This window comes from Austrofundulus limnaeus, unplaced genomic scaffold (genome assembly GCF_001266775.1).
Source record: "Austrofundulus limnaeus strain Quisiro unplaced genomic scaffold, Austrofundulus_limnaeus-1.0 Scaffold2, whole genome shotgun sequence".
Taxonomy (NCBI): Eukaryota; Metazoa; Chordata; class Actinopteri; order Cyprinodontiformes; family Rivulidae; genus Austrofundulus; species Austrofundulus limnaeus.
The window spans coordinates 1,894,967-1,906,001 of NW_013952404.1; the positions used below are offsets into that span (position 1 = coordinate 1,894,967).

The window sequence follows — 11,035 nt, forward strand, 5'->3', positions numbered from 1 at the left end:
GTGCTAGGCCCAACCCTGGGCCCATCCAGACTCCAGAGTCACATGATGTTACTGTCTCTACTCAGTTCGCTAAATGCATTCCTTTTAAATTCAAGTTATATTATATATGATTTGTATTAAAAATGAGAGACTAAAAGAAATTTGAAAAGTAAGATAAAGAATATATTGAAGTGTAAATATCAGGATTCTCTTAAAAAAGAGTAATACCTCTGTAGGTTAGATTCTGCTAACGTAAATATAATAAAAAAGTAAGTAAAAACCTAAAATGTAAATATTCTTAAAACTGATTCAAGATTCAACAGATCCCTTCAAAACATTGTTTCCCTAAATTAGTTGAAATTATATTAGTTGTTGCGCATTATCTTATTTTTAATCCTTCAAGTTTCTCAACACTCAAAGCCCTAAAAGGAAAATAAAAAAACTTGGCCTAAATTCCATTTGAGCCCATTTCCTGTCATGTTATCTTAGAATAAAAGATGATGTCATATCAAGATATTCCAGGAATGTTCACAAAGTCAAATGGTTCCCCCAAGAAACCTTTTTGTTGAGATTGGCTCTTTCATCGTACGTCTGTGAGTTGCCTGCTGATGGGTTTCAGGGCTTTCCAAATATGAAGAAACTAAATTTCATATGACACTATGAATCATGCTATTTTCCATTCTGTAATCATATTTAATTGGAAATTGGTGTCAAGTTTTGGAGTCTTCATGTGCTACTGGTTTTAATTAATAGTCATTCAAATGTAATCCAATTTATTTAATCATGTTGAAAACATTTTTAAACTATTACTAAACATGTTTATTGTTATTTAAACAACCACARCTGACAACTTGAAGCGATTAAATACTCAGTGAAATTATTATATGTAAAGCAGATGGATAAAACGACACAAAGAGCCCATTAGYTAATATTACAAGCACGTAAAACAGTAAGAATGGTGAGTCCGAGGTTATGTAGTTTCCAAATTTACCAAAGTTATCTAAAAGGCTTCCATTAAAAAGTGCTGACATGTTCAAAATTGCTGTTTGTTTGTGGTTTTATCATTCCTAATCACTGAACAACAGCCTAATAGCCCCTCTGATTCATACCTAATGAAAGGTGGGAGGTCAGGGGTATCAGCTCACATCTGGCTGCCAGATTCATGTTGAGGATGTGAAAGGATGTACAGCTCAGTAGAGAATTTCCCATAGTTATTAGTTTGTTGGGAAATGGCAGGAAGACGCTTTTGTGAAGAAGGTAATTTGTGAAATAGGTTTGACTCGGCAAACTTGTACGCAAGCGTCTTTGTGTCAATAAATGGACGAACAGTCCTCTGTAATACCAGGTAATCAAGTCTGTAGCTTCACTTAAACCTGCATGTCTCATTCAGATTTGTTTTCCATCAGATCCACAGTTTTCCATTGGAAAACGAGAGGCCTTTGAGATCTTTATTAGGGATCATGAGGAGCATCTAACCGTTGAAGACAACAAGAAAATACTCAAAGAAAGGTTGGTGAAAAGGCTTTAACATACTCCTGAAATAGTAAATAATTTCTGTAAAATACAGTGGGTTCATGGGAACTGTCAACAGACTGAAGCTCTCAAGTGTTCAAACAAAACATCCCTATATATGCACGCAATTATCATTAACAGACAACAGCTTTTGTCTTTTTGTTTTTACACCTCAGGAACTTCCAAATGCTTCTACTCAAGGCTTAAAATACTGTGTGCAAAATATGTCACTTTACCTAAAAGTTGGTTGTTCTGTGACAGTTTTTCAACAGCAAATGTTTCATTTTCCACATTCAGTTGAAATGCTTTTTTTTTAACTAATGTGGTTTATAACATCTGGATTCTCTTTACCAGATCAGCTGAGACCAGAAAACTTGGAGAACAACTGAATGAAACCAAAAACAGAATCAGTAAGTTCCACCAACTGTTTGGAGGTCATCCTCTAGAGATTACAGCATAGTTTGGAACTGAGAATGTGTTTAATTTTGTAAATTACTCAAGCTAATATCCCTACAATTCAAAAAAAAAAAAAACATTAATTACCAGATCATTCTCAGGGTGCTGTGTCCCTGGTGTGTCAGAATATCTTTCAGCGCATTCCTAAACTTTTCCAGGAGCAGAAGGCATTCTAATTTCCATCCATCTACAGTAGCCTTCCAACCTGTATTTTTTACAAGGCTGTCTCTGACTGTTTTATGACGACTCTGTGAGTGCACCCCTGAGTTTTCCAGGAAAGTCACTAACTTACTCGGCCAAAATGAGGCTTGGCATTAAGTTGGAGTGTAATGCTTATTAAATCCAAGTATCTCCACAGTCCGTCTGCTGTGTTTCATCAACACATGCACTGCGCATTCTACATGCACGTGAGAATAAAGTATCTTTTTTATTCCCAACGTGTTTTATACAGGAGCTGATCTTTCCAAAGTCCTAAAACTAGATGACCAATATTACAGCCCATATTACTCTATGTTGCTAATTTGTGACACATAAAACTAAACAAAACTGAAGCAGTGTGTGGAAAAACTTCATTCTTACAGCTTCCATACAAATTAAGCAGATAAGACGCAGCCAGGTGCAGCTGAACAAATTTATCAGACAAATAKTAGTTAACTGAACCTCAGCAAGTATGAGCTTTTTTATCAATGGTTTTCAAAGCAAACATTGAACACAAATGCCAGAATTGGTCCTCCCAGTAAGTTCACCCAAGGACAGATGATTAAGTATTTGGGGGGAAAAGTCCCTTGTGGGCCCAACAGATTTTTAGGGTTATATTAGGTCATTCAGAAGACATTTCTTGCTTGGGTTGAGGTAAAAGAAGATATGTACACTTTATATTTTCATGTGACTAATACACAATGAATAACTCTTTTAATTTACTTTTTGTTTCTATTAAATTAGATAAATAAGATTAAATTCAGCAACACCTCACAGAATTATGTGGYAAAATGTCCTTTAATAAGTGACAAAATGTTTTAAATTAAATTACAATATWTCCTTACAGCTTTTTACGGCAGTAAAACAAGTTTTTTTAGATTTCTGTCTGGTTTGCGATTTCTACTGCATACCAAATTTATGATTTTTCATGGACTAGCTCATTTTACATGCTGTTGAAATGGATATGTTTGCTCAGAGCCTGGCATCACCGTCGCCTCAGAGTGGTTTKGTAGCATTCATTCATTTCCCTCGTATATGCCAGCGTGCATTTATAACCATTAGAATTGATTTTATTTTCTCCTTTCACCCCATGAGGTGCTGACACAGCTTTATATCTTCTGCATCACCAAAAAAAAAAAGAAAGAAAAGAAATCAGCTCTGACAGCTTGTAGAGTATTAACTCTGCACGTGCAGCTCAATGCTGCCCACACACTGTGGATTTAAAAAAAAGTCAAACGTCTGGATAATTTTCTTGGTTGGACTTTTAGAAACCATATTTCATTTTTTTTWAATTGACATTTCGAAAAGGTTTTCCAAAACATCTTAGTGCTGTCAAATATTATYACGCTGTTAGACGTATGGAGCTGCATTCTTTTTGGATGAGGAGGTGTTTTTAATGGAAGGTGGTTGCTTCTCCTGGCTTGTTAAAAGAACCACAATGTTGAACTCGGTGAGTTTCTTTGCCATGCTGGAGGYCCTGTTTGGACAGTATTTACCACCTGTGTTCTTGTTGCTAATGCAGATCGTGGAAAGCGTTAGCATAATATAGACACCAGCGTTCTCTGATGGAGCTACCCAGCATGGGGGTCAGTAGCAGGGGAGAAAGGGAGAAGTGGTAGCCCAAGGAAACATCAKTGTGTAAACATTTTCTTGGTTTATACTATTGTTCTTGGCTATGACATATGGCCCTGGAATCCAATCCCAGTGGAAGAGTATAGGTTTTGAGCCCATAAGTCCAGAAAGTGCAATGGTTTCTATTAGTTCAGAGGGATCAGTGATGCACATTTTCAGGCTGTATAAAAGGTGAGCAACAGCTGGAAACAAGCAGCATCTCCAAATGACTCCACCAGATGTTCCAGGATTTATGCAGCATAGTTTTAGGTGGAACATCTGTTATCTGTTTAGTTATCACACATTGCTCATCTTTACCGAAATGACCTTTAGGCTCAGGTCTGTTAGACTCAAATGTATGCCCAAGCTCTTTGGAGATCAAATATTGCTGAATAAAATATACTTTATGCATCACAGACCCTTTGAAAAGGTTGTTGATTGACTTTTTTTGCGTTCCTAATGTTGCAGATGAGACAGTTATTTAGGCAGCAGGCTCATAAACACATCTGTCCAATAAAAGCAGGAAATGTTTAGCAGTATTTCCCAGTTAGCATCAACAACATCTCATGCTGTTTTCATACTTGTAGAGCTCAAATTTGTTAATTTTCCTGTGCGGTGGTTCTATCTTACGAAGTAAAATTTACGGTGTAGATCGGCATACATTATGAATTGGTTTGCATATTTATATATTGTGTAATTTTTAAAATTCCTTTGTGGGTTCATGCTACACATCATATTTAAGTCCCAGGCCACAAAAAGTCCCAGAGCCTTTTACTGAGGCTTGTTGCTTGAAACTTGTCTGCAAAGATGATTGTCCGTCGCTTGATGGTGTGTGAGAAAAGTCGGTGTGGTTTTAAGAATGATGTGGTGCTGAGCCCTCGGTCTTGTCTTGGAAGGGGACTTGGAGCACTGAAAACGTAATGAAGCATTGCCACAATCAGAACTCACCCTATTATTAGTTGACACGCAAGCAAATTTATTGGACTTACATACCATCTGAAAAGGCTGTCCTGTTACAAATCATCACTGCGTGTTCTAGAGTTGTTAATGTAGTCATTTATAAAAAGGCGCCAAAGAATTCACAGCATTATTTCTGTTACAAACAAATATTAGTGTGTCCAGGGCTAAATGACCCACAAGATTTCATTTTATATGAACACGTGTCAATAAAACACCCTGAAGATGAAGAAAGAAAGAACTGTCTGCGTTATTTAGCACAGTAATTGTGTCAAGACAGACTTGGGGGTGAAATTGGGGGCAAAAAAAGATTATGTTCTGTATGACTAGAAGTGCTTCACATGACGTATAGAGAAGCCAACCTTCAGCCTTAAAACTGAAGATTGTTTTGTTGTGACCTTAAAGCTTTCAGATTGTTTATTTACATGCCATGACTGACTTAGCCTGTGTCCAAATTCAGAGGCTGGGTCCTTGGTCGACCTCGAGGACCAGACAAAAAGTGGCTGTGAATTTGGATGATCTAGCCTCCTCCTTACTCCGGTGTATGTCCTGTGGCCTCGTCTCAGAGTGATGATGCTAAACAGAAGAAAAACAGATTAAAATTAGCAAAATATTAATATGTCTTGATGCGTCTCAGTAATCCAGGTAGAAAAAATCAAAAAAGAAAAAATAAGTAGGTCCTCTGGATGGGTTCTTCTTTAGTGAAACGTTTCGTCTCTCCTCCAAGAGACTTCTTCAGTCTGATGAGTTTCAGGTGAACTCAGCCTTATAAGCACTGCCTCCACCNCTTCTTTAGTGAAACGTTTCGTCTCTCCTCCAAGAGACTTCTTCAGTCTGATGAGTTTCAGGTGAACTCAGCCTTATAAGCACTGCCTCCACCTGGACAAACAGGTTAGTCACATGCATAAGAGGGCCATCGCCTAACAATAGGCTTGATTAGCTCTATTTAGACTCTTTTTCATGTGACCAAATAGAGCTAATCAAGCCTATTGTTAGGCGATGGCCCTCTTTTGCAAGTGACTAACCTGTTTGTCCATGTGGAGGCAGTGCTTATAAGGCTGAGCTCACCTGAAACTCATCAGATTGAAGAAGTCTCTTGGAAGAGAGACGAAATGTTTCAGTAAAGAAGAACCCATCCAKAGGACCTACTTATTTTGTCTTTTTTGATCAAAATATCAATAGTATTATTAATATCACGAAACAACAAAAATAGCTTGAAGTCAATATTTGATGAACTAAGGGACTCGTCGTACGTGCATGTTTGTTTTGCTACACCAACTCGTTTGATTTCTGATGAGAATAATATAAAAAAACATGTCTAGACAAAAGCATTAACAACACATATTTTTATACTGCCAGAATATTACTTAAAAATGTACTCCTTTCTCTCACTTTGTCCGCCATTACGAGGAGAGAAAAAAAATCTCCAATCGGCTCGCAATGCATTATGGGATAGGGTGGGCCAAGAAGGATCCATGTGACCCGTCCTTCAAATCGGGGAAAAAGGAGGACGTACTTGTCGGCCGCATTGGAGCAGCCTTCAAATTTGGACAGCCAAATTTGTGCGGCGCTATGACGTCATATGCGGCCGACGACTACAGCCTTCGGAGGACTCAGCCTTGTGCTAGTATTGCTCCAGAGACCTGGTTTAAATGTTTCTTAATCGCTTCATCCTGCGTTGAAGAAGTAGACCCTACATCAGTTGATTGTGGGCGTGCTTCAGAGAGTTGTGTGTCTGTTGGAGACGACTCAAGCTGCCTACCTGACCACAAAATGAAGCCGCAGGGCGTCTCAGTTCATTTACATTCTCAGCTACCCAAACATATGGCTTCATGCAAGGTTCCCAAAACCTCTGCTTCAAACTTCATAGACATTTTGGAAAAGCGCTCCCATCATGGGCATGATATGTCTTTCTGTGTCACGTATAATATTTCACTTCATCCGTTCACGTCTCCAGTGTCTACTGAAATCCACAAAGTGGTCTAGTTTAAAGGAACGTGCTGTGTGATGAGTTTGGAAAGATGAGCTGGTTGCATGGGCACTCTGCAAACAGTTTGAACAAAAATGTATTTTGGGAGAAGAGAGTTGGCAAAATACAAACTTGGAGGTTTGAAGATTTCATAATGGTGTGTTTATGTAGCATCGACAATCAACATTCAAAGTTAAAGGTTTAAAATTAAGAATAGCTTTTTTTAGTATAACAGGAATAAGATGTTCACTATGTGTGATTATATTATTATTATTTTATTCTAGATGAGTTGAAGAAGCAGTTACAGTTGCGGAGGAAACAGATGGCAGCTCATGGTAAGATGTATATAAATAGTTTTTTTAATCCAWGCCAGTATTAAAAGCTGTGTCCAGTATATTTAACATGATTAAAAGCTAAATCATATGAACAACTGTAATGATCCAACATACATTTATATTTGAACTTTTCACAGAGTGGAAATGTTCTAGCATGAGAACTTAAAATGCACAAACCAAAGTTTGAACRTCAAGTCTGAACCAAGTTGTTACTACTGGAAACTTTTTTTAACATCATCTTGATGCTAAGCTCTCATCTGAAAGGGTTRTAAACACTGAATAATGTGGCTGCTTTTGTTCTGCATCAGTGGCCACTTCAAAGTTTCCTCATGAGATCAAACTGACGAAGACAAAGACAGAGCAGCACAACTCCAGGACTCCTTCATTTAATCTCTTCTGGCTGTTTTGATTTGGTCATAAAACACACACACACAAAAAGAACCTCTTTCCAATCCAGACTTTGAAAATCTTATTATTTGAATCTCAGCATCCGAGGGTCTGTTTTTTTTTTTTAAATCAGGGGCCAGAAGTTTAGTTTCCTTGAAAGGAAATACACATCTGTGAAAACATATTAGTCAATAAATTTAAAGCAAAAATGTTGATTGTATTTATGTTTTTGTCTTGAATCCAAACGTCTTTCTGTCTTTAAACCCTGTGCAAATAGATTTGATGGAGAATCGCACACAGGAGGAGTTCGACCCTGTGGAAGAAAACCTGCGCAAACAAATTAAAGAAGAAAAAACAGCGTGAGTTTCAGAATTTACGCACTCAATATTTGTTTTTTTTCTTTCTCCCGAGTCTGTTCGGATTGACTGAACACAGCAGGTGCTCTGCGTAACGTAGACAAAAAATAAATTTTGTGCTGCTGAAATCTCCTGTCAGTTACAAGAACACGTTCGGGCGCCTAAAAGCGCTGGGGACAGAGATTGAGCATCTGCAGCTGTTGTTGGAGAGGGTGAAGGTCAAGATCCAGAAAGATTTCCAGAAGTGGTGGAGCCAGGAGGCTTCTGATCTGCAGGTGACTGACCTCACTTCTGTATGTGTGACAGCACCACATTAATCTTTTAAGATCCTGACATAACGACAGCACAAAGAGAATAGAATAGAATAGAATAGAATAGAATAGAATAGAATAGAATAGAATAGAATAGAATAGAATAGAATAGCCTTTACTGTCCCGCAGCGGGTAAATTCAGGTGTCACAGCAGCATCAGTACAAAGGTTCACACACTAGTTATTTTACAATCTATAGATAGTACACACAAAACAAATTAACACTTACCAGCCATGATACAACCACTAATAATAAAAATAAAAATATAATATGAAGAATTGTGCAAGAATAGATAAACGATGTTTTGTTTCAGAATCCAATATTCGAAATCACAAGTTTCCTGTTTTGAGTGCAAAAACAATCCCAACAGACCAATAACTGTAAAGTGAAGTATCACATTACAGACAAGAAACACAGATGTGCAATTACAGCAGAGTATAGTGCAAATGATTGTTCGGTTGAGTAATTACAATGAATAGAAACAGTCCGAAATTTAGACTGTTAAACGGTGTTGCAGCAGCAGGTGTTTAAACATTGTGATTTTTGTAAACACTCATTGAGATATTTGTAAACACTTATTGGGATTTTTGCTAACACTTATTGTGAATTTTGGGCGTGGTGCCRGTWATAGAGTCTGACAGCTGCTGGGAGGACGGATCAGCGATAACGCTCTTTGATAATGATCTTCTGATATTAKATTTGTCTCTTTGTTTTTATGAATATATTCTTTGCATATTGGTCTTCATGGACATCTTAAAATATGTTGATCTATGGATCTTTGATTTTGGAGGCTTTTGTTGTACAAGTGTGTCAAATTTAAACCTTTGCTCAATATCAAGCAAATTTGGACTGGGTGGAAAGAAATGTAGGTGAAAAATCCTTTTTTTATGAAAATCCAATAAAACAGGACTTCACCAGTAACAGAGTGTATAATAAAATGACTCATTGTCTATTTTGGTCTAATATACAAAAGCTTGAGGAGAGAATGGTTGGCGAAAARGCCATGTGTAACACTGACTCACAAAGACGCCTCTGGTTTTTGCTGGTTTGTGCACTTTTCACAAAAAAAAGATGTTAGGACATCTGAAGAACAGACGCAGCTGGCTTCTGCTCTTTGGTTTTGATCGTMTGAATGAAGCAGAATATTTCACTCACATCTGTTTGGAAATGTATCACTGAAAGTCCAATGGTTAAAAAAAGGAAGTCTGACAGATGGGCCTTACACGTGCAGCATTTGGTTCGCAAAGCAGGAAGCAGATTTCTTTGTCTTGCCAGTCTGTGTCCAACAGCTTTGTTCAAGTATTTATGGCAGACATGTACTTGTTTAGCACTGTTTAAGATGTAGGATGAACTAATGAGCCCAAATCAGAAGTCCTCTGTTCATTTCTGTGTTTTGACGGAGATATAAATGTCTGTCATTTCGCAATACTTGTGATTAGGAGTCTGAGTTGGGAGCTGCAGCCAGATGTAACGCAGCTTCATCAAACGGATCCTTGCTGCCATCTTCACCTGGCACTCCAGGATTTTGGTGAGATGATTTTATTTCATCCTGCAGCAGATTAACTGCTTTATTGAATTACTGGAGATGCATTATTTATCTATTTTTCATCACAAAATAACACAAATTCCTGATTCATTTGCTACAAATGGTTGTGGTCAAAAATTTCACAAACTAGGAACATTAAATAAATGTAAACAATTTTAGGTGAATTATGCTTTCACTAATGGGACATTAAATGAGAAATGAATATATGGATTTTTTTTATTTCCCATCTTCAAAAACAAATCAGTGAATCAGATTTTCTAATCAGAATTTGACACAGAAAATACATTAATAGAAGAGCATTATTCTGTGTTAAAACAAAAAATGTTTAAACCTCATGAYACTTTAGCACAAGTAAAAACATACTATGAAGATAGTTTCAACTTCAGCTGTCTGTTACAATAAATGTAGCATGACTGGAAATTGAAGTTGAGAGGAAATAAAAAACACAAAGGCTAAATCTCSGTCGCACTTAAGTGGGAAAATGATAACCTTATTTTCTTTCTGAACTGTTCACTGATAGTTATGTTTTTGAGTATGCGTTAATGTTGGACAGCCAGATATGTGCTGTCAAACAAGTCAAAGTGATGTATTTCCAAAAATATCCCTTTTAAAAGAAAGCGGATGTGTCGCTGAGTTTACATTTTCTTTTTCTCTGGTTACACTCAGAAATCAGCCAATTTACCAGGAGAAAACACATCCTCTCACTTGACTCATTCCTGCTCATTACATTATATTATTTTTACCCTCTCTYACCATCTGTGCTTGAAAAATCACTCAGTTATTCCACAACAATCCGCAGCACTTTTGTGCTTGTTTCCATGGAACACGTATCGATTAATGGTCTGCCTTTGGCCGGCACTGTGTTTGTTTACTTTGTGACGTAAGTGATGTTCATAAGATGAGTGATGACAAAGGTGGCATTTGTCATCCCAGATCTTATGTCAGATGCCATAGCATAGTCATAGAAAACAATAAGATGATTTGTGCCTAGACTTTACCATAAAAAGGTTTGAAAAGTAATCATCAAAGGAGTTAGAACAGTGTGAAAAGCAATAAAAGTAAAAGTAATACTACTACTACTACTGCTGCTATACATTGGTTTGAACAGCATCATCGTGTTACACTACAGATAATAGATGAATTCTATTTTCTCAAAAGGTTTAAAGTTTCATTCTGACAAACCCACATTAACCTCACCTTYATGTTGTAGCTCCCTCTTGTGGTTAAGAGAAGTGCATGCACAGAGATAAAATATGCTTTATAAATATTCCAGGGTTTATTGCAGAGGTTCTCAAACTGGGGTCCCAGAACCCCCAGGGGTCCACGAGCCTTGTCTTGGGGGTCCTCAAAAACTTTTCAATCAATTTTTAATTCAGTTTTTATTTTAAAATTTGCATACACGGAACAATGCACAAGTA

The 11,035-nt window shown here is 37.2% G+C and overlaps 1 protein-coding gene across 1 annotated transcript in view; it reads left to right on the forward strand.

The window, feature by feature from the left end:
- kif6 (kinesin family member 6) overlaps positions 1-11,035 on the forward strand; it is a gene marked incomplete at its 3' end in the record, with an annotated part of 48,763 nt that overhangs the window by 34,720 nt on the left and 3,008 nt on the right. Inside the window, 6 exon segments of the mRNA XM_014010239.1 lie at positions 1,386-1,488; positions 1,846-1,901; positions 6,967-7,017; positions 7,682-7,763; positions 7,900-8,035; positions 9,511-9,599. Coding sequence (XP_013865693.1) covers positions 1,386-1,488; positions 1,846-1,901; positions 6,967-7,017; positions 7,682-7,763; positions 7,900-8,035; positions 9,511-9,599 — 517 coding nt within the window.